At 40.9% G+C, this 24,215-nt stretch overlaps 1 protein-coding gene across 6 annotated transcripts in view; it reads right to left on the reverse strand.

Moving 5' to 3' along the window:
• Positions 1-19,395: 19,395 nt before the first annotated feature.
• Npc1a (Niemann-Pick type C-1a) overlaps positions 19,396-24,215 on the reverse strand; it is a 139,971-nt gene continuing 135,151 nt past the window's right edge. For 3 of the 6 annotated variants that reach the window (XR_014441014.1, XR_014441013.1, XR_014441015.1), the window contains 2 exons: positions 23,759-23,984; positions 21,301-21,436 (listed from right to left, as the gene is read on the reverse strand). Coding sequence is in view for 3 of the 6 variants with exons in the window: in XM_083115570.1 (XP_082971696.1) it covers positions 21,258-21,436 (179 nt within the window). In the remaining 3 variants the exon portion in view is untranslated. Of the gene's footprint in view, positions 21,437-23,758; positions 23,985-24,215 lie in introns of all 6 variants that reach the window. The other 3 variants (XM_083115569.1, XM_083115571.1, XM_083115570.1) reach the window with 2 other exon arrangements.

Consider the following 24,215-nt stretch of genomic DNA (forward strand, 5'->3'; position numbering starts at 1 on the left):
CTGATTCTTACTTGATCGCCCACCCTGTATTTGGCCCTTCTTGTTGTTGGCTGGTATCTAGGATAATAAACAGTCAAAATTTCGGTAGGAGCTGGAACACCATCGGCCACCCCTCTACGTACGCCAGTGTTCAACGAACATGTATTTATTTTTGTGTGTGAACAATGAGAATTAACTAAATAAAGTTGTTGGTACGTTGTAAGAGGCTAATGTATAGACAAAGGCTAGGCGGACAAGAATACTGTCACCAATTTGCCTTCCCATTGTATTGTTTACCGCAGCACGTTTGAATGTCTCTATTTAAAAAGGGTCACCTTGTTGACTAGACAATCATTCAAACGACAATAAGCTTAACTATTGTAAAATGTTTTATTGGTAAGAACAGGGAGACAACCCAGATGTGAATTATTGGGGACATTTATGCGGGGAAGAAGCCGGAAAAATTCCAACCAATTTCGGGAATCGAATCCGGATCTCCCGCGTGATTGTCACTTATCAGACGCTCTACCGACCAGATCACCGCAGCTTCTTGGATGAGTTCCATACTTTGATTAATTGATTTCAATTTATTTTAATATATTTTCTTGTATTTATGGATTTTCTTCACCCTTGAAATGCCTCACCTCGTTGACCAGACAATTATTTCGTAACAAAGAAACAAAAAAATGCTCCCAGGATTTGATAAAAATCGAATGACTAGAAAGTAATTTCGTTTTAATGTTTTCATAAATACTATATTTATGTAGATCTCTACTACTTAAAAGTAGTAGTAGTGGTATTAGTAGTACTATTATTAGTATTAATTTAGCTAATTAATTAATTATAAGTATTATTAATTAATTGTAATTATTATTATTATTTAATTAAAGTATAATAAAACAATGGTAATGTGAATTTGGAAAAAAAAGTTTTAGAAATAACACCCCCCTTGATGAAATCCTGCGTACGCTACTGCACTACAGTATCAGCGCGATCCATTTGTATATTCAATAGCAAAGATAATACAAATTGTCCAGGATCATGTTGTTTTACTTTGACAATAAAAATGTCACTATTAAAAGAGCGATGGGACTAAAGTTATCCTTGCCAGCCGCTGTACGTGTATACGTGTTGTGGCTCATCAACACCAGTGGTCTTTTAAAAATTATTTCTATTCTCTTTAACATAAATTCTTACCCAGTGTTGCCGAGTTGGCCCTTTTGAGTACGTACTCAGCCCCAAAATTCAGCAAAAGCCCCAAGGGACATTTAAGCCCTACAGAGAGAAATCTTGCTACAAATCTAGCCCTTTCAGTAATGAAATATGTTTTGGTATTTCAGTAAACTGCAAAGAAGAATTCACTTAACCGACCCTCCTCTGCACCTGCAAGCTCGTGCTGCGACCCCTCCTGGGGAGCAGGTAGCAAGTGCACATTGTCACTTTATCCCCTTGTTTCTGGTTTTGGTATGCTGTGTAGCCCGAGGAGAATTACGGATAACGTCGATTCCAGAAAATGCGAATCTTTGTTCAGTTGCATTGCATCTGGTCCTTGAAAGTTCACAGAAGTGCGGTGCGGAATCGACGAATCGTTCGTAACAGTGAGGCTCGCCCAGAGACTAGTTCGTGCGTGGGGCCGTGTGTGTGTGTGTGAGTGTACGTGTGCATATATGTGAAGGAGGAATATGCCGAAAATGTGTAATGCTTTTGTGTAATCTTCTGTACCACAATTTACAGGGGAAATAAATTATTTAAGTTAAGAAAATTTAATTTAGTTGAGCGTATGTCCCTCATCTTGACAGTTGATTAGTTGTGGTTCTTGAGTTTCAGAAATTTTGCACCAAAACACCCAAGAATTAAGAACCAGATTTTTTTTCAGTGCGCAGCCGCACCTTTGTAACCCCTTGGATGTGAATTTTAGCTCCATTCTGGGTGCAATTTAGCCCGTTTTTCTCTCGTGCTGTTGGCAACACTGTTCTTACCAGCTTATTACGGATTTGGCAATCGTTTGTTAATTTCAGTCATCACAGTCGCAATCGCACTTCGAACGGTGAACACAAACTTCACAGCAATCGCAGAAACAATCACAACACTCATCTTGCTTCTCTCGGCGTCGACCTTTCTTGCACACTTCACATTCACCACAATTACGTTCACACGCAGTTGGTTCGTCGTCGCAGAAACAGCAACACAAGATATTCCAGAAAGTAGCAGAAGCAGTGGGTGCAGGAACATTGGAGCCACCTGGCGGCAGAGTTTCAGCAGCAATATTGTTCATTTCCGTGAATTCATAATTGTCCGGCAAGCGATTACTTGTCGGCTGCAAAGTAACAATCTGATTTTCCTCGTTCGATATACCCATTGTTCATTCGAACTTCACAGATCAATACTTAACGATGTACAGGAACATATCAACATGTTTTTCTTCCATTTCGATATGAAGTCTGCAAAAAAAGAAATCATTCGGAACACAGGATCGCAAAAACTTTTCACAATGTCAGTTTTCTTGAGTCTGCATCGGTGTTACAGTCGCGTGTATGAAATTGGCTCTAGTACAAAGAGTTACTATGTTGCTTTCCGTCAGAAATGTCTCGGCAGATTTTCTCGACCAACAAGAGCCACAATTCCTTTTCGTGTTGTTCGTTTTCCGCTTGCGCAACCGGACAGTGTTGCCAAACCGAATTATTAAAAATGTGCTACACAGCTCCTCTCATAAACTTGAGCTAAAATCCCTTTCAGGTGCAAAACGAGCCTTCTTGGTGCCTGAATGCTTATCGACTCGCCATTTATTCTCGAAGCACGAACCTAGTTCTGGGCCTATTAATTTGTTTATTTCATAAATTTCGTATTAAGAAAAATGGTAAATATTCTTTCTCTTTCAGGCTAATCGTGACGTGACGATGAGGCTGAATGATAATTAAGTGAAATTGATAAAAGGACATTCGTAAAGGAACGCCCATGCTGAATCCAGGACTCGAACCTTGGTCTATCGGTGACGAGATCGTGAGTCCAACACTGAATGCGATCGGTCCATGTATGATAACTTTGCAAGCAACAATAATCTGTAGCCGACCTCCGTGGCGAAGTGGTTAGCACAGCGCTCTATCACGCTGGGTTCCCGGTTCGAATCCTGACCTGGTCATTGATGTTCTTTGCGAGTGTCTCTTCATCGTATCACCATGGCGATTAACCAAAACTGGAAAAGCGACACTAAATAACCAAAATCAAACTAACTCTCTAGCTTCTTAAACCCGAAGGTTTATGGCAGCAGCAGCAGCACAAGCCTTCCATCTGTCCCTATCCTGGGCAAGATCAATCCAATCTTTTCCATTTTTACCGATTTCCTTTAGGTTTATCAAACTAGTCTGTATTTTTTTCAGTTACCGATAATTTACTTTTCCCTCGAAAATTCCGTTGTTTATTGCTGTACGCTGTCATAAGTGAATAAGAATACAGTTGAACCTGAGTTATACGTTTGTCAAGGTGAAAAAATAATACGTATAACTGAGAATTACTTACAAAACAGATTTAGATACCATGTCATACCATTATTAAAATACTGTAATTGTATCTATTTTGATGAACAAGCAGTGGCGGTGATTGGGTTCCAAAACTGGGATGGGGGCAAGGTGCAAAAACTGAGGGGGCAAGAACAACATAAGGTTTAGCATAGTGCAGGAGCAAAAGTGGAAGGGGGCAACTGCGCCCATCCTAATCGCCGCCACTGGGAACAAGATATACGTAAATTATTTCTGACATAAAGTGATAAATTAACGAATATAAAAGTTAGATTCACAGGTTGTATGTGGATTAGCGCCCACTTCCGGAATAAATTTTACTTTCTGGTCAAGCGTGTAACATTTGCTCTTTTAGCAACTGAAAGCGTTCACTGAAGGAAGCTGTACTGTTTTTATTATGGAACACGGCAAACGTCAGCTATCGGCATCTTTTCTAACGTGTTTAGTTTCGTGTCGCGATTACGTACAAAAGCTCATGTTCTGAACAACTGCGCTAAATCTTTCTCCTCTGATTTCATGCCTCTCCTTGCCTTCTCCTACACAACAAAAGAGGTGGTCATTTTCGTTCAACCTCCCTCACCCTCACCCTAACGGCTCGGCTTCGCCCTCACCCTCACGATTTGCCTATCGCCCTCACCCTCACACGCCCTCACCCTCACGACTCACCAGTCGCCCTCACCCTCACACGCCTTCACCCTCACGGCTCGGCTTCGTCCTCACCCTCACGATTTGCGTTTCGCCCTCACCCTCACGACTCGCCTTTTGCCCTCACCCTCATACGCCCTCACCCTCACGACTCACCAGTCGCCCTCACCCTCACACGCCCTCACCCTCACGGATCGATATCGCCCTCACCCTCACACACCCTCACCCTCAGCAGTCTTCGGAGGGTGAGGTCTGCCCTCATGAGGGTCGCCCTCCGGAGGGTGACCACCTCTGCACAGCACTCGTCTTTCTCCAACTCTCCGCCATGACCTCCTATCCATGGGCGTATTTAAGGGGGGGGGTCAACGGGTCCACCCCCCTTTTGGTTCAGTAAAATTACCAGATTACCTGTTCTATCCGCTTTTTCATAAAAATTTCTTCGGACTTATTTTATCTTCCTAAATTCCAGGACGAGATATGGATGGGAGGGAAATTATGTAATTCCACACACCAGATGAGACTACAGACCAAATGTCTACAATTCCCTGAAAGTTTCGGAATTTCTGCGATAAGAAACTATATTGGGACTGTCAAATCAGTTATTATTTAAATTTTCCCCTCGAGTCTTCTTAAAGAAATTTGTTTTTCAAAAATGCAGTGCAAGAAAACCAGGTAAACACAGGGGCGACTCCTCCATGTATGAAGTGAGGAACTTCCTACAGTTCATTTTTACTTATTTCCAGTTTTCTACTTTGTAGGAGTTTAATGCGTGTTATAAATTTATGAGCGCAATGTACGTACAATTGCCTACAGTCCAGCAGAATTAACTTGAGAGAAATGGCCGCTCGGTGAGTGATGCAACTGCGCTCGAATTGGCTAGAGCGGGGGAATTCCCGCTGTAACGGGCCAATGGGAACTCTAGAGTAGAGTTTGTAGAGTTTCCGTTGGTCCGTTACAGCGGGAAGTCCCCCGCTCTAGCCAATTCGAGCGCAGTTGCGTCACTCACCGAGCGGCCATTTCTCTCAAGTTAATTCTGCTGGACTGTAGGTTAGCTACTGTCAAGAGTTAACTGCTCTCGCTCGCCTCAGTAGCAGTCAAAAGACGATGGACACGGGCTTTTCTGCCGCTCGCTGAGGAATCTTGGCGGTCATCCTACAGACAGATGGGTGGGGGGTGGAAGGGGCAGTGCAAGGGAGTGGGGAAAGGTTACGAAGATCAGCAAGAATCGAGGAACCAGTGAGACTTTCCTCAATCAGCGATGCCAACCCCAACAAAATGTTACTAAACCAAGCACAATTTTACCTTTGTTAGCACTTAGCACCGTTTCTAGCATAATCTGCAAACGCCAATCCCTGGGAGAGGGAAATCGAAATTAAGGGAATATGTTTTCAGGAAATAAAAATAAAATTATGTCCACATCTTATTTCTACTCCACCAGCGGACATGTTTCAAACGAAAGGGAGTATGCTGATCCAGCGGAAAGCTTCTTTACAGCCATGCCACGATACTTCCTCTGTCTCTTCTTCATCCTGCCCGATTTAGTTCATCAGGAGATTTTATGGTAGGAAATCGGTAGAAAGTTGGGGGTAAACAATTTTCTCAAACCCATTTAAGTTCGATGTTGAACCCATTCCGTTTATTCCACCATTTTAAACAATTTTGGGGGGAAATTTACACTATTACATAACTGTTAAAAATAAATAACGCAAGTTCAAAACTCTAGAAAAGCATATGCAGAATTACATTTTTCTGAAAAAAGTGAATAATTAGTAATAACTCCTACCACAATTTAGAAGCATTTAGCATAATTTCGAAGTTTAAGCAACACTTTTTATTATTGTCAATCCACACGACAGGGAGGGGGAAGACAATATAAATTCTTGCAAAATCTGAAATATCGTCAATGTTATTTTCGTCGATTTTTATAGGTTCACATTTCAATATTTCGTAGTACAAAGTGAGGAGCAAGGGCCCCTTGCCACACCTTGAGCATGGGCCTGCAGCTAACATTCTAAATGCAATGGGTAGTACAAGCAAAACGTGTGAATGTAATTGAAACCACTTTTCAAACCTTCCTCAGTTTACCATAACTTCTTCCTACTCTCCGAACAACCACAAGTCGCCACTGGGTAAACATCGTAACATTCTCAAATTCTTTGACACAAGATGAACCCAAACAGAAAAGTATCAATACTAACTAAGTAGCATGACTTCCTGACTACTTTTTTGGGTCCAGCATCCCCCCTTCCCCCGGTCCCCAACAAGCTTTCAGTCAGCAGTGCCCTAGATTTTCACTTATGAAATAATGCAACCCTAATCATACCAAAGTGGACCCACACCCTTTACGTGAACTTATACATACGTATTTGAAAATCGCCTTGTTTTTGTAACCACAAGAAATTTATACTTTTGTACCTTGGTTACGTACAAATCAACTACATTTTATGAAAATTAGTACGTACAACCCCGAGTTACGTATAAACGCATTACGTACAAATAAGGTGCAATTTACAAGTCTTAAAATTTTATTTTGCCGGCACCTACAGTAATTTACATATGAAATAGAATTACGCAGAACTGAGTAACGTATAAAGAAGTCTTAACTGTATATAGAATACAGAATATTTTTTCTCAACTATTGGTATTTCTTTTTCTTAACGTCCTCCAGTCTAGTCCTTCATTGTTTAACGTTATCCGGGCCTTCTGTTAGGGGTTTGGATTTAGGAAGACGAAATAAATAGTCAGTCATCCTCCCACGAGTGTTTTTCTCCCCATCTGCCTTGCCTCACTAGATTGACTGATTGAGTTGGTGTTTTTAAGTCTACTTTATGCACAGTATGGCTAATTGGGACTGAACCTACAGTTTAAAGTGGGATCCGAACCACTATGTGCCATGTGCCTCCACCAGGTATCGAACCCAGGACACCTTGATTACAAGATGGCGACGCTAACATTGTGCCATTGGGAATTGCCTCACTAGAGAATGCTTGCAGACAAGTGGTGTGCAGCGCACCTCCAGACTGGTTTTGTTGTAAAATCAAAATTTAGTTTTGCCACACAGTGGACTGCAAACTTCATGATTGTAGCAAAAGAAAAAGAAAACGATTAACCAACAATATGTAGACAACGAAATCTTTGCAATTCAGAGAATGCCAACGGGAAACCTATAGAATATATAGACGTTAATGTAATGTTTGTTCACTTGTGGTTTCACATGGCACTACATCATCCATATTGTCATTCTGAGCAGCCAGCCATGGCTGACAAAATCGTTCAAGACATTGTGTAGTATGGAAACTTAACGGAAAATGCAGGTTCGACCAGAACTCAAAACTTGGTCTCTGGTACACACTGCCATTGTTCTAGTAACTACCAAAGAAAAAGTTTTTAAAGTCTAGTAAATTCGAGTTATTTAGAATTTGAAATACAATTTTTGCTTTTGATATGAAATATCAATTATCAACTTGAAAATTATTGTTAGGTAAAAAAAGATGCATCTGATAGCAAAGTGACATTACAAGAATTCTCTAATCCATGGCACCATTAGTGTCTCAATATTTTTCCATGGTGCCCAAGTCAGAATGTAGGCACATGCTCAGTTGCCTTCAGTTAAAAAATAAACACACATTTCAGAAACATTTTATACGTAAGAAGTACCAAACAAGCACATACATATTTGGAACAATCACACGATTTCAGTGAAAATATTGGAACATTTTTTGGTGACCCTGTAAGCCAGCCACAGCACTCCGGGGTGCCATGGCACACACTTTGGGAACCACTGCTATGATCCATTACATGCCATTCCTTTTCCTAGATGTGTTAAATTTCCTGACACTGGAGGGACTAAACAACATGGTGCCACCTATGTAGAAAGAGACACAGGCTGTAATTACGATCCTGCCAAGGATATTTGTACCGAACTGGTACAAGTGTATGGGGACAATGTGCCAGCATATACCACAGTGGTAAAGTGGGTTGAAACTTTATATGGACAAAATAAATATCAAAAACGAACCACGAAGTGGCCAGTCATCACTTGCTGAGAAATTCCACATGAGTCACAGCTCTCTCTACAGTATTATCCACAGTAATATCATTGACACACCCAGTGGTTAAAAATTGCTCACGCCTATGAAAAAGAGCAGAGAGAGGACTCTGAGGAAAATATTGATGCTGTCCCAGGCTGACATGGGTGACTTGTTTCAACAGCATCCCCATGGATGAATGCTGGGTGTACTACTATGAACAAAGGCAGAGTAAATAATGGAAAAACACACCACTACCAAAACAGGCAAAAATGCAACCATCATCTGCGGAAGGTGGCTATCAGAGTTCTCTGGGACTGCCATGGTGTGGTCATAACTGATTATGTTCACTACCAGGCGATCTTATTGGTACTACCTCACTAGATAAGCATCATGAAATGTCAAGAAAAAGGGTCAGGCTCTCTGAAGAGCAATTCTGGTCATAAGACAGTGACATTTGCAGACACTTTGGGCTATGAACGTTTGCCTCACCCACCTTACTTGCCCAATCTGATACCCTTCAACTTCCTCTTTTCTCACCGGAACACTGCACTTCATGGTTGACATTTCTTGCACAATGAACATGAGATCTCCTGAGGTGGAGCATTTAGACATCAAATTGCAGACTTCTACAATCACGGGGTCGGACAAGCAACCCATCCCTGGGAGAAGTTGTCCTATATGCACTGCATAAGGGACAGCCCTAGAGTGCGCGTCAAATCTCCTGCATATGGCGATAGCCAATAGCAGCGCACTGCAGCGGTGCCATGTTGAAATCTCACATGGAAAAGAGACAGCGTGGTTGAGGAGAGCACGGAACTAGGCAACGCTGCAAGTCTGCGATTCACTGGTGCTGTTCAGCCGTTCAAGGCCATATGCAGGAGATTTGACGCGCACTCTAGCTCTTTTCCTTGTGGGTAATAATATGAACTTCATGACCGCCCCTTGCACATGCTCTGGCATAAGGGCAACGACAGGGGCCTGACCAATTTATCTCCCGAAAAATGCTCCATCGCTCAAGAAGTTTTGGACTGCTGGTCTAGTACACTTAACTCAAAAAGGAGCAGAACAGTTAAGTATTTGTAAAGAAGTTCCTTAAATGCCAGGAGAAAACAGTGATTAAAAGTCTACTACTCTCCGAGTTGGTGTATGCCCAGTATGGCAGATTTTCCAATATTTCTATTCCGGTAAATCCTAAAAAAAAATCATAGTCGTAACTTGGTGGGGCAAGGGGGCACTTTCAAAATTTTCCGTTTTTTAAACATTTACAGCCTAAGGGTACTTTTGATAATCTCCTGGGACTTGAGTATGCTGTGTGGCTTTTACGCACACAGCTGCAAAAAGGGAAATATGTACCAGGTGGTTATAATTAAAGTGAAGGTGTTCAGAGTGGTACAGCACGGGCTGTAATGAGAGTAGTAGTCTGAAACTTCGTAGATATGCTAATGAAACCATGTGCTCGCGAATTATTATGCAAAAAAAAAAAAGTTCCAATTCTCGCCACCAGGGTAAAAAATGGCGCTGTAAGCAGTCAAAACGTGGAATTTTCCGTAACTCTGACGTCAAAGTCGGTGACATTGCCTAACCATTGTGTGAGCTCCCTGGTTGTGGTTGGTGACGCTTGTTTCTTTTTCCTTTAGTAATGTTCATGTAATTAGAATAGTGAAATTGTAGCGATATTTTATTACAAAGAGTATTGCTTTCTGCGATTTATAATGTTTTTCCTGTAACTATACCAAGTTTTGACTGCTTACAGTGCCATTTTTTACCCTGGTGGCGAGAATTAGAACCTTTTTTTTCATAATTCGTGAGCGCATTGCTTCATTAGCATATCTACGTACGAAGTTTCAGACTACTACTCTCATAACAGACCGTGCTGTACCACTCTGAAAACCGTCACTTTAATTATAACCACCTGGTATGTAAAATGTATTTCTGTGTACGTGCTCTGGCCTAGGTTGTTTTCTGCCCAGTAACCGGGGAAGCCAACGGTTGGGTTTTCTCAACAGCTTCCCTGTTTGAAAGGTAACAATAGGGCCTTGACCCGGTGGTTGGGAGGCGGGTCGTTTGTTGGAATTATAAATACCAGTTCTGACTTGTTACGGTCTCTCATATCGGAATCCCAGGCTCGCAGATACTTCGATACAAGGATGGAGTGAGGCCATTTTTATTGATGTATAGAAATACACACAGAGTGAGCGCCATAGTTTAGGGACCTCTGCATGATAAACTGCGGGGGCGGGTTAGCACTATGGTAAATAGTGTGCTTGTAGCTCTAATAAGTTGTACTGCACTTAATACGAGGATGGCATAGGGACCTCTGTGTGATAAACTGCGGGGGCAGGTTAGTGTTGATCCCTCGCACCAGTATTCACAGCCACCATACAAGAAATAATTTCAAATTTAACCTTCCACTCTGCAACACACAGGCATATCATTCGTCGTTTTCATATTTTGCTGCAAAAATATGGAGTGCCCTACCTAAGACCATGTCGAGCATATCTAAAATAGAATCTTTCCGAAATGAAGTAAAGAATTTTCTTTTGGCAGAGCAGAGATTGTGTTCAAATACTATGATGTAACTTGTATGTTTATGTTATGTATTTTGTCTACATGTTTTTATTTTTATTTATTTTTAATTCATTTTATTTCATTTTTACGTAGTTGTCTTTTACAATTTTTGTATCATTTTATTCATACATTTATTACAATTACTTTATCAATAGATTTTGTAACTAAATCATACAGTTTATTGCACACTGTATTAATACTGTAATAACATAAGAAATGTAAATTTAAATGTAATAGATGACACGGGTTAGGTGGCAGAACAGCCTCAGGCTGAACCTCGCTCACGCAAATAAAGAATTTGAATAAAGAATAAATAGTGCGCTCGTAGAGTGAAAGTCTTGATAACTGCAATTCTCCGTGTTATGGGGCAAAAGGCAACCGGGAGCAGTTGATAATGGATTTGTTATGGAAAGATGTATATACAGCGAAGGGTAGAAGTGTAAATAAATGTTGTACATAAACAGAGAACTACGAGACATTATTCTTGTAAACAAAAGGGGGCTCGTCAAAACATACTAGAGCTCGTTGCCATATACAGAATTGAATTTGTTGAATTAAAGGTTGCGCTCCATACTTTCTTGACCACGAACTGCATGCACTCTATGACATTGCATTCTCAGGTACGTTCAAGATGCAATATGGCTCAGGCACCAGCATTGGGTTGGCCAGAGGACAGAGAACTGACCACAGAAAATGTAAATGATCGATTTTGGGAATTAGCATTAAGTACCGGGGATGGAGTGACAACGCGGGCAGGTGAGAGTAGCAGTGCTCATCAGCTGGTCGGGGTGTGCAGGGAAGAAGACATGGGAGAGAGTCTTCTCAGGTAATACAAGTTACCCCTCCCAAAGTTTGGCAGTTCCTGTAATTTTATGAGAAATTAAAGTTCCTTCAGGAAACGTGTCGCATATCGTATCAAATATTGCTAGATAATTTAATGTTCGTCGCGTTATCAGGGGATCCATTGGAATGGTACAAATATTGGCGAAATGTACTTCGCGATATGAAGTCATTCAGGAATGAATTTTTAAGTGAATTTTTTCATTCCTCACATGAGGAAGTACTGCAGGAAAAAAATCGTAAGGCAAGTTTTTACAGCTTTCATTACAAGAATGCTTATACGTCTTCATGGCGTGGTGCTAAGCACAGGGGAGCACTTTACCTTTTTTTTTTTTTTTATTACAAGAATGCAGAACTTGTTTGAAATGGAAGAGGTTTCTCGAACGGAAGTTCAGAGGGTGCAAATTATCATAAGGAAAGCACACCCTGTTTCGACAGTATCTGTACAGACAGGAATTCGGAACAGTTGCGGAATTTTACAACGAGGGACGCAGAATCCAGTTTCGAGATAATTTCCTTTGAACATCTGGTGACACAAGATAGCCAGGAAGAATCCATTATGTCTCCCCCTCCTTACAGGTGGAAACAAGCAAATGCGGTTGTTAAGAATCACAAAGAGGGGTCAGACATTTCTGAGGCACCAAGGTCGCCGGTGGATCCAGCGCTCAGCTTTCTTCGCAAAAATAGCTCTCAACAAAAGGGACCAGGGCCTGGAAAAGCTAATGACATGGACAAGGAAACACACACCTGCGTCAGAGTGTCCGCTTGGACAGGGGTGCAGCTTCAGGTCAAGTAGAGGGTCGTAAGCAGGATGTGTATTGTTTAGTCTGCTCAGGGAAACACTTTTATGAAGAATTGTCCGAAAATCAAAGAAAGGGAGTTTTCCGACGTTGTAACGGACCAGGGGATCCAGATGCTTAAGTCCAGGAGCAAAGAATCATCGGAAGCATGTTTGACACGACCGGCAAGAAACAAGAATGGAATCCGTTGCTGGGGTTGTCAATCACAGTATCATGTCTTCCGATTCTGCGATGAAAAGTTAAAAGAATGTGAAAGTTCCCAAAGCACTCGCTGGAAAAAGGATGAATCAGGGTTGCTAGGTAACATGGCATGCAAAAATGGCTCGTCGGAAAAAGGGAAACACAGTTCCAAAATATGTGAAAGAGCCTCTGGTTAGCTGCAAGATATAAAAAAACAGGAATTCCTAGCTTTCTTCGATGAGGAGCCATTTGTTCCTTACTAGATGTAAACACGGCGCAGTTGCTACAGGAAAAGTGGGCTAAACTTTATCATAATGGCACTAAATTAAGTTTAGCGGCCGGCACAACCCACACTGTCGGCCGGATGGTCTTATTTGTGGAATTAAAGGGACGCATGATTAAACAGACATTCCTTGTGTTGAAAGATGCAATAAAGTCCGTTGTATTGGGAAGGGACTTCATAATGAAAGCTACGATGAGTCTGCATATCTAAGTCGATGCATGGAGTTTCTGGGGGGAAGAGGATGAAATGTTTTACTTTGACGCTCCAAGAAAATCATAGAAAATGCCGGCAGCTATTGTTGCAACTGCACAGCTAAAAAGGCCGGCCAAGGAGCACGTCCACGTACTAAGTGTTTCTGTATTGGACTGTTCGAATAAAGAAACGAAACAAGGAGCACGGGGGCTTCGGGCTGAACCCTTGTTACAAACACGAGGGAGAGAGTATCCGCCTGAAAATGCACAGAAGCTAACGGAGACGGCCGGCATCCACTTGTTTCAAGGCAACCAGATGTCACCCAGGAAGAACACGTAGACTTGGCGCTTCGTTTGTGGGAGAAGGGGGTACCCGGTTCAAAAAAGGTTCCTAATGATGGTTCTGTCGAGACGCGGGTCCGCCCACAAGGGAAGGAAAGTGAGACGCCCGTGAGGAGCAAGAAATGCACTGCAATTTACACGAAAAGCCACCGTGATTGGCCAAAACAATTTGCCTAGTCTGGAGTATGGTATCAACAGTACAGTCACGAGCAAAACTGGATATTTGCCATTCCACCTTCACTACGGTTGCCAGTTAGGCAACAAGTTTGACATGTTGAAACCAGAAGTGGCCCAGGGTGATCTGAATGGGTTGGAGGAAGCAAAGGTCGCACACCTAACAAGGCTGCAGGAGAAATGGGAAACAGGTGTTAGGAATCAACATTCAGCCCAAAATGCGCAGCCAGAGCTGGAAATTGAGATTAGGAGGTCTGCGTGGAAAAACCTACGTTGTAACTTCAGAAATCGGAACTACGAGAATGATTTCTGATACAAGATTTCTGGCGCAGTCCTAGTGAGGAAACCATTGGAGTACGTCGTGGAACAACACCAGCCGGGTAACCTCGGAGGACCAGGATGTGCTGGAGAGGAGCATCTCTGCAGAGGAGGACTTTTCGGTTACACAGGATCTACAAGACGTCCCGGATGTGCCAGGAAGATCAATGGACTTTTTTCAGGTGATTGTGCGTGTGTGAAAGAAACTTCTTTTTCAGGGGACTTTATTTTGCGTGTGAAAAGACACTGCAAGAGTGAATATGAACTGTCACTAGTGAAGTGTATTTATTTTATTTCTTGTGTTTGTAGTGTATATCCTTCCTTCAGGAGGGGGGATGATGCAGTGTGTTTGTGTTTTGTGCATGTGTAATGAGTAGTGTTGTTTACTGGATATTTTCACACATTGCTGGGACTGATGGAAAGTGTGGTGTAGGACTCTCATGCACGTTGGAGGATTCTGGTAAGAATTACTGTTTGTTCTTTTTTCCTTTTTTTAGGAAAAAAATGGGGAGCTATGTTGTGTGGCTTTTACGCACACAGCTGCAAAAAGGGAAATATGTATGTAAAATGTATTTCTGTGTATGTGCTCTGGCCTAGGTTGTATTTGCCCAGTAACTGGAGAAGCTAACGGTTGGGTTCTCTCAACGGCTTTCCTGTTTGAAACGTAACAATAGGGCCTTGACCCAGTGGTTGGGGGGTGGGTACTTTGTTGGATGTATAAATACCGATTCTGGCTTGTTACGGTCTGTCATATCTCACAATCCCAGGCTCGCAGAGACTTCGATACAAGGCACCATGGAGTGAGGCCATTTTTATGGATGTATAGAAATACACACAGAGTGAGCGTCGTAGTTTAGGGACCTCTGTGTGATAAACTGCGGGGATGGGTTAGCGCTATGGTAAATAGTGCGCTCGTAGAGTAAAAGTCTTGATAAGCGCAATTCTCTGTGTTATGGGGCAAAAGACAACCGGGAGCAGATGATAATGGATTTGTTATAGAAAGATATATATATATACGGCAAAGGGTAAAAAAAGTAAAGTGTTCCCCTGTGCATAGCACCACGCCATGAAGGCGTATAGGGGGTGTGGGGGTAACGCCCCACACTTTCTTGATCCGGTCGTGAATGGGGGTGATGTGATCAGCATCACGTCCCTAACCGCCTTTACCCCCCAGGATTTCCCCCAGGTACCCATGTTATTCGACGCTGGGTGGGCGCCGGGGCCGCTTTCACCGTTAGAAAAGTTCCCGGATTTGAACCGGCCGGGGATCGAACCCGGGACCTTGAGCATGGTAGTCAGACAAAGGGTAGAAGTGTAAATAAATGTTGTACATAAACAGAGAACTACGCAAGACGTTATTCTTGTCAACAAGTAATAAATGTAAAAAGGTAAAGTGTTCCCCTGTGCATAGCACCACGCCTTGAAGGCGTATAGGGTGTGTGGGGGTAACGCCCCACACTTTCTTGATCCGGTCGTGAGTGGGGGTGATGTGATCAGCATCACGCCCCTGACCGCCTTTACCCCCCAGGGTTTCCCCCAGGTAAAGGTAAAGGTAAAGTGTTCCCCTGTGCATAGCACCACGCCATGAAGGCGTATAGGGGGTGTGGGGGTAACGCCCCACACTTTCTTGATCCGGTCGTGAGTGGGGGTGATGTGATCAGCATCACGCCCCTAACCGCCTTTACCCCCCAGGGTTTCCCCCAGGTACCCATGTTATTCGACGCTGGGTGGGCGCCGGGGCCGCTTCCACCGTTAGAAAAGTTCCCGGATTTGAACCGGCCGGGGATCGAACCCGGGACCTTGAGCATGGTAGTCAGACGCGTTACCGACTGAGCCACCGCGGCCACAAATGTGATTTTGGAAATCTAACAGTTATTTAGCACATAATCCTGGATACTATATTTAAGGGATGGAAAACTTTTCAATTCTGCCCCTGAAAGTTCAGCTACAGTTATTTAGCACATAATCCTGGATACTATATTTAAGGAATGGAAAACTTTTCAATTCTGCCCCTGAAAGTTCAGCTACAAGTTCGATTATGTCCCGATTGTTAGGTTTCAATGCCCATGAGAAAACTTTTTAAAAAATTTATGAACTTATGGAATTTATTTGGAATTTTCTGCACAAAGCCTGTGCCTTATCAGCAATACCACTATAAAATGATGCTGATACTTGCACAGATTTCCACTGATACACATACTTGAAAATTATAATAATAAAAAATTATTCAAAATATTCATTAATAGTAGTGTGTAAGTATTTCATTCTAATTATATGCGTCAATTGACCAATATTTTTGCTTTAGAATGTACAAAAATTACATTAAAATATTAAATTACATGATATGTCATCACAAAATTAATTTTTTTCACGCAAAACTAGTGCGAAATAAGGAGAAACTTTTAATTTTTGCATAATTTCCAGAATAATTAATATGTCCCTTGTCGCCGCCATTGCAGATGTGCAACAAACAGCTTTAGATACAATTATCGAGGGTTTGCGGCACTTGTATATTGAGGTTGAAACACTGACAGTTCGTTCGGGAACATGTTTTGCAATCGTGTTTACGAAAATTCCGAAATTCCTCCCACCCTCCTTTCTCGGAATATGTCGCGTGTTTCGGCTCCTCAGTTGACAGACACAATAAATGCTTGGTATTTACGATGCTCTTTTTCTCCAAGCTTCATCGCTGTGATTTAGCACTGATAAGGCACACATTTTTCTGTGTGTTTGGACCTGGTGATCCAGCTGAAGTGGAGGCAGGAAGGGGGGGGGGGCAAGGAGAGGGGGGATTGGATGAGGTTTGGCGGTGTCAGCTTTCTGTCGCCTCTATGTTAGAAATGCAATGAAGCTTGATGTTAGCCAGAGGCCAGAAGCGTGAGTCTATCCAGAAGTATAGACAAAACAAACGATTGCAAAGGCTCCCTCCCCTCCTCTGTTAGGAAAGGCCTCGCCATAGCCATAATCGGTTCTGAGCAGTGGCTGTGAAAGACTGTATCATGTAACAGCTCATCGATCTCCCTAACGCACAATCGTTTCTTTCTGGACATATTTCCACAAAGAGCCGAGTCAACAGGGAAGAAATAGATTCACAGTAGCTACACAAGATGCAAGTGCGAACGAAAAAAAAGCAAAAGTTCGCGTTTTCTCCCCAAAGTAGATGGAGAAGAGGGGGCAAACTACACATTTTTATGTTTTTTTAATTGAAATACGGGGGATGCAGCCCCCACCCGTAACCCCCCCCCCACACGGTTTGCACATCCAAATTTTACATGGTTGCATGCACTGATGTTCTACCTGCAAAACAAAAGTTATCCAAAGTAGATTGGTCCCATAGTATCAGTTATAACAATTTTATGAATAATATGCGAATTGGCTAAAATTTGCTGTTTTGAGTAAAAGCACAGTTTTACGTTTTGCCTTATTATTCAAATTGTATTGCACCCACAAACATGAATCAAGTTTCATTCTGTTGCGGAAGGTCCATTCTTTGAAGAAAAAAAAGCAAAAGTTCTGGTTTTCTCCCCAAAGTAGCTGGAGAAGAGGGGGCAAACTCCACATTTTTATGTTTTTTTCATTGAAATTCGGGGGATGAAGCCCCCACCCATAACCCCCCTGTATTTAAGCTCTAGTTATGATGATCCGAATTTGTAACTTTGTTGTTTAGCTCATATTTACATGCAGAAAAAAAATTAACTAAAAACTCCACCTCTAGTAATCACATCCAACGAGGAGTTTAACCCTTAGTTCGCCGCCGTAACACATATGTTACAAAAAAAGTATGTCCCTTGTAGCCGCTGTAACACATATGTTACAAACAGCTTTAGATACAATTATCGAGGATTTGCCACACTTATATTTGTACATTAAGGTTGAAACACTGACAGTTCGTTCGGGAACATAATTTGCAATCGTGTTTCGAAAATTCCAAATCCCCCCACCTCCTCCTTTCTCGGAATATGTCACGTGTTTGGGCTCATCCAAACACGTGTTCGCTCTTCAGTTGACAGACACAATAAATGCTTGGTATTTACGATGCTGTTTTCCTCCAAGCTTCCAACGCTGTGATTTAGTACTGATAAGGCACACATTCTTCTGTGTGTTTAGACCTGGTGATCGAGCTGAAGTAGTGGCGGGGGTGGGGGGGGGTAGGGCAAGGAGAGAGGGGATTGGATGAGGTTTGGCAGTGTCAGCTTTCTGTCGCCTCTATGTTAGAAATGCAATGAAGCTTGACGATAGCCAGAGGCCAAAAGCATGAGTCTTAAGCGTGTGTCTATCCACAAGTATAGACAAAAGAAAGGATTGCAAAGGCTCCCTCGCTCCTCTGTTAGGACTAACAAAGGCATCACCATAAACACTTCGTATCATATAACATCTCATCGATTTCCCTAACGCACAAACGTTTCCTTCCGGACATATTTCCACAAAGAGCCGTGTCAAAAGGGAGAAATAGATTCACAGTAGCTACACAAGATGCAAGTGCGAACGAAAAAAGCAAAAGTTCGGGTTTTCTCCCCAAAGTAGCTGGAGAAGAGGGGGCAAACTCCAAATTTTTAAGATTTTTTCATTGAAATTCGGGGGATGCAGCCCCCGCCCGTAACCCCCGCGGTTGGGGCATCCAAATTTTACATGGTTGCATGCACTGATGTTCTGCCAGCAAAACAAAAGTTATCCGAAGTAGATTGGTCCCATAGTGTCAGTTATAACAATTTTATGAATAATATGCAAATTGGCTAAAATTCGCTAGAGTATTACGTTTTGCCTTATTATTCAAATTGTATTGCACCCACGAACATGAATCAAGTTTCATTCTGTTGCGGAAGGTCCATTCTTTGAAAAAAAAAAGCAAAAGTTTCGGTTTTCTCCCCAAAATAGCTGGAGAAGAGGGGGCAAACTCCATATTTTTATGATTTTTTTCATTGAAATTGGGGGGATGCAGCCCCGGCCCGTAAGCCCCCCGTGGTTGGGGTATCCAAATTTTACATGGTTGCATGCACTGATGTTCTGCCTGCAAAACAAAAGTTATCCGAAGTAGATTGGTCCCATAGTGTCAGTTATAACAATTTTATGAATAATATGCAAATTGGCTAAAATTCGGTAGAGTTTTACGTTTTGCCTTATTATTCAAATTGTATTGCACCCACGAACATGAATCAAGTTTCATTCTGTTGCGGAAGGTCCATTCTTTGAAAAAAAAGCAAAAGTTCCGGTTTTCTCCCCAAAGTAGCTGAAGAGGGGGCAAACTCCACATTTTTATTTTTTTTTCATTGAAATTGGGGGGATGCAGCCCTCGCTCGTAACCTCCCCGCGGTTGGGGCATCCAAATTTTACATGGTTGCATGCACCGATGTATTGCCTGCAAAACAAAAGTTATCCGAAGTAGATTGGTCCCATAGTGCCAGAGTTATTACGATTTTTCTCCATTATGTATACAAATTCAAATTTCCCGCTCAAAGCCTCGGCGACACTGGGCTTACTTTCGTCAGACCCTGCGGCGTACTAAGGGTTAAGAATAAATTCACGAACATGTATCACAGAAGATAAGTATTTATTTTTATAAATAATTTGTCTCCGATACATTCTTTCCAAACACAAATTTAGCTATAACAAAAATAGAATACTGACACATGCACCTGGAAAGTGATGACCCGATTCACAACACTTTTACATAATCCTGGTTTATTGAGTTTTAAAAAGACTCAGTACACAGTATACTTTTTTTTTTTTTGTACCAAGACCTGCTTGTTAAATTCAATTCTACACAAGTAAAAAAATATACACATAGCAAAATGTCAAAAACACTTGATCTCACCAGTAATGATTTACAAAAGATACTATAGGAAAGTTCATTAATGTACAAGTTTTTTTGTTTTCAAATTATACAATTAAGTAAAACTGAGTTCAATAACTTTTTTTTAATTTCATAAAAAATGCATTTTCTTTGCTTTTACAAACCACCCAGTGTACAAATGAAAACTAGAACAATTTTAAAATGATACTGAATCAGCTTTTCTCTTGCATGAACATTCTACAATAAATACAGTGCATTACTAATAACTCGTAATGAGCTTAATTAGGTTGGCTTAGGAAATCACAAGATAAATTTCTAATATATTTTTTTTAAGCAAAAGCTCGCACTCTTAACATTTACTCATGTACGCTACCATTACATGAACATTAATCCCTCCTTTCTGCCAACTAAATATATAAAATAAAATTCACCAATTAGGAAAGGGCATTTACAAAAAAATTTGCTCAAAAACACTGCTATACTAAACGCTATTAACAATGGAATGACACTATACTTTATTTCTTTAAAATTACTTTAACACATCTATGAAAGTACCTTTTGAACCGATTTAAATGACTTCGTGTGCTAAGGGAGGGGGGAGGGGGGTACTCAAGGCACATCTTCCATTCTGCTAGAAGGGCATGTTATGCTAATTGACAATAATAATAGTAATAGAAAAGTAGACTTCCTACTATTACGTTACCTCCATGTCTACTTTGATACAGGTTTTACAGTTTTACTTAAAAGACAAATTAATACAAATAAATTTATATTAATGATATGCGTAAGTGATACAAGTATTTATAGACTTTTACGTAAGTACAGGATTCATTTATCGGTGCATAATTCTCGGCTAATATGACATGCACTCTTACCTTACTTAAATTTCTACCAAAAGCTTCAAAGTAAAGAAACGTTACACCTCTTAAGGTAGAAAAAAACACCCCCCTTACCTACAAAGTGGGCTAATTGAAACTTTTGGATATAAACAATTCAAAATTAACAACCAGAATAGCTACTAAATTCTAAATGGAGAACATGTTCCTCTATGCTATGTTCAAACAGAAGGCACCAAGTACGCATGCTGATGCAGAAATTGTTCTGCTACGAAAAAGGCAAAACTTTTCTTTCATACACAGACTACCATACACTCCCTACTAACTATGGTAAATTAACTGCCATGAGGCAACATAATAATGCTGATTATGTTGGGATATTTTTTTTAAAAAGACTTTAAGTAACATTACTTTCTGAGCACCTACAACAGTCAACCTATTACATCGTAATGCAATACTGATGAATGACGCACATGGTATACAACACGCCAGTCTACACCAACATTACTAGCCAGGCATTTACAAACAACTGCCTACAAAAACGAGTTTACAAAAGCCGGTCCGCACATTCAATAAAGAACACTCACAAAAAACTCACTTTCAACATTATCGTAAAGAGTATTTTTCGTCCGCCCTTGCAACAACACAATCACTCAAGTTACAGAGATAAATGTACTTATTTTTTTTCCTTGGTCCCTGTGAAGTTTAGCACAACACATACAAATGTTGATAATATGTTAGTACTTTTTTTTGGTGACTGCCAATCATGAATACACTGCAGTATCATCATAAGGTTCTGTATTAATTTCTGCCTTTGTTGTTGAATTTTCACTAGGCACATTTTCTGGAGCCCAAGAGCATGTTGGTTCAGAATCTTCATCTGCCTGGTCACTCAATGGACGGGTATCCATAAAAGAAGATGGCCGTCTTCTCGAACTTAAGCCTGCAAAAAAATAACAGCGAAGTTAGTAAAAAGATCACAATGCAGTGATTCAATTTATATTTCTCACGCACAGAAAATAAACTGTTCAACTTAACATTAAAAAATCTTATTGTTCGCTACTGTTCAGCAATTCTTTCTACTTTATACTGTAATACTAGAATCAAACTACTCTTTAAATATCATCCATAGGAATTATGTAGTAGTATCATAAAGTACTGGAAGCATCAGCTAAAGTAGTTATGTAACTGTGCAGCAAATGCCAGAATGAAGTTTATCTAGCATAATGTTTCATTCTTTGTAACTTCCTTAGATTGCATGTCACAGCTTTGGAACTTTTCCATTAGAACAAATGACAAAATTAAGTGTAACTATTAAGTGTAAAATTATTCTTGCACTTCTGAAGACAGTGAAATCTCAGTTATATATTTGGTATGGGGTTATGATCCCCCTCTCCCCATCCCAAAGAAGTACATAACGGTGAAACATTGGTAGTTTTCTTTCAAAATGCCCAGAATGTATTCGTATCCACAAGGTGGCTGGAATCCAAACTGGTTGTATTTTTTAAAAAAAGTTTGTGTTAAATTTATTTGGAAGGTTATCAACATGAGCCATAGCAAAACTGTGTACCATGCTCAGCCCTCTTTCACATGTTGACAACCAATGGCTATTGTGCAAAGTACAATCCACTGGTGTCTATGGTCCTTCCCCAATGTTCAACCCTTGGGGATTGAATTTGACAAAAAGAGATCTGATGCCATATGTCACTTCCTCCAAGAAATTGAACTGTCTGCCCCATCAAGAAATGCACCAAGGAACACTGAGTGAAAAATCAGATAGTGCAAGATCTAGGCTATAGGCTGGGTGTGGTAATTTCAAGGTCACCCAGGTCTGAATTTTCCAGCATCATCAATTTCCTTGAGGATCTTTTTGTATCACCACTGCTGGGTAATGCTGGCATAGAACATCACATTGCTACATCTAGTCAACACATGTTCCCATGGTTACTGGCAGTTTCCAATAATGGCACATGAGTAACAAGTTCTCTCTCAGATGGACCGAAAAGCCAGTGGCGCATGAATGCCTGTCTGATATGAAACCTGTGACCTGGTGAGCTCATTTAACACCTGTTTGTACAGTGGCTTACCTCTGAACCACAAAATGTTATGAATATACAATTCACCCTGGTAGTATAGGTGACTGAACCAACAACTCCAAGTTGCTCATAAAAAGCAAGTAACAATAATCTTAATATACTTGTACCCCTGCTGGACATAAGTATCGTACGAGTAATTTCAAATTATTATACTTGAAAAGAGATTAGTCACCGGACATTCTCCAGAAATGGGAGAAAATCAGAAAAACATAACCGACACTCCGCTGCATATCAGTTACTGTATGCCATTACAGAAGTGGCGTACAGTTAGTAAACTACAATATACTGCTAGACAATGTACGAAGAACTTATTTGATTTGCTTTATTTTACTTTGCTTTTTGTGCCACTTTTGGCTAATTTGCGAAGATTGAGATGAGTGATGACATGATGAAATTGATGGACACTCACAAACATCCACGCACAGGCTGGGATTCGAACCTGGGACCCCTAGCATTGTAGCGCGATGTGCTAACCACTCTGCCACGGGCGTCGGCATGTTTACAGAGTTCTCAAAATGTATTGTTGTTGACAAGTTGGAACAAGAAAGTGGTGATAAAAGGAACATGACAGAAACTAAAGGAAATTTCATTTTTTTTAACTTAAATACTTTATCTTTCATCCCAGCTTTGCTGTGTTAACCATACTCAGTTCACACTTTTCTTTTGGTGAATTGTTTTGGGGCAATAAAGAAGGGGAAATAAAGAAATTACAAGTGAACTTGTGCATAATAGCATGCGGTGAACTCATTAGGTGACAGCCTTTCAATGTGCAATTTTTTTGTACAAATAAGATGCAACACTAGCATGCAAGACATGTTTGCAGTAGCTACTAAGCTAGGTAAAAAAAAGAGCAAGTGCAAAGAGCTAAGAATCTATGTGCCAAACACTAGTTTGCGAAGAAAAACACTAGAAACTTGCAGTGCACATTTGTCACTACTTTTCAAAAATTAAAAATCACACGTGCAAGATATCAGTGAAGAAAGAAACAATACACTAGCCAAGAAAACGACTAAATACTAAATAAACTTCTGAACATAATGTACAAGAAACATTCAACATGGATATGAAATTAAAACACAAACGCCAACACCGAAAAGTAAAAGAAAACAAAAGAGTGCTGCCCAGAGTGGAGTGACCTAACCAGAAATCCATATCAAGCTTCCTCCTACCTGTAATGAAAATGTGTTTTTGTTTTTTTAAAAAAAGATCCTAGAGGATTTTAGTTCGCCTCCTTTCTGGGCCAAACACCCACATCCGAGGGCTCAGGCCCACCCTCCCCAGAGGAGATGCTTACTCTAGTCAGAGAGGTTTCCCCGCGTGCCGCATTTTCCTGAATCTGCAGTCTTCGCTGCTGCCTCTGATAGTTTGCCAATTTTTCTTGGTTCATTGGTGCTCCTGTGGTCAAAGTTCAAACAAAAAAAAAAGTTACACTAATGACAATTTATAATATTTGAACTGTTGCCTTAGATACCATAACAAATCTTACAATACCACACAAAAATTAACTGTAAAGTCATTAGGTTTCTGTCTTAACAGTTGGTAGTCTTCTGTCAACATTCAAGAGAATGTTTAAAATTGAATTTCTAATGTACAGGGTGACCAACAATGTTTGGCCAAATATTATCA

The sequence above is a fragment of the Lepisma saccharinum genome, chromosome 30, assembly GCF_977018435.1.
Source record: "Lepisma saccharinum chromosome 30, izLepSacc3.1, whole genome shotgun sequence".
In the NCBI taxonomy this organism is placed as follows: Eukaryota; Metazoa; Arthropoda; class Insecta; order Zygentoma; family Lepismatidae; genus Lepisma; species Lepisma saccharinum.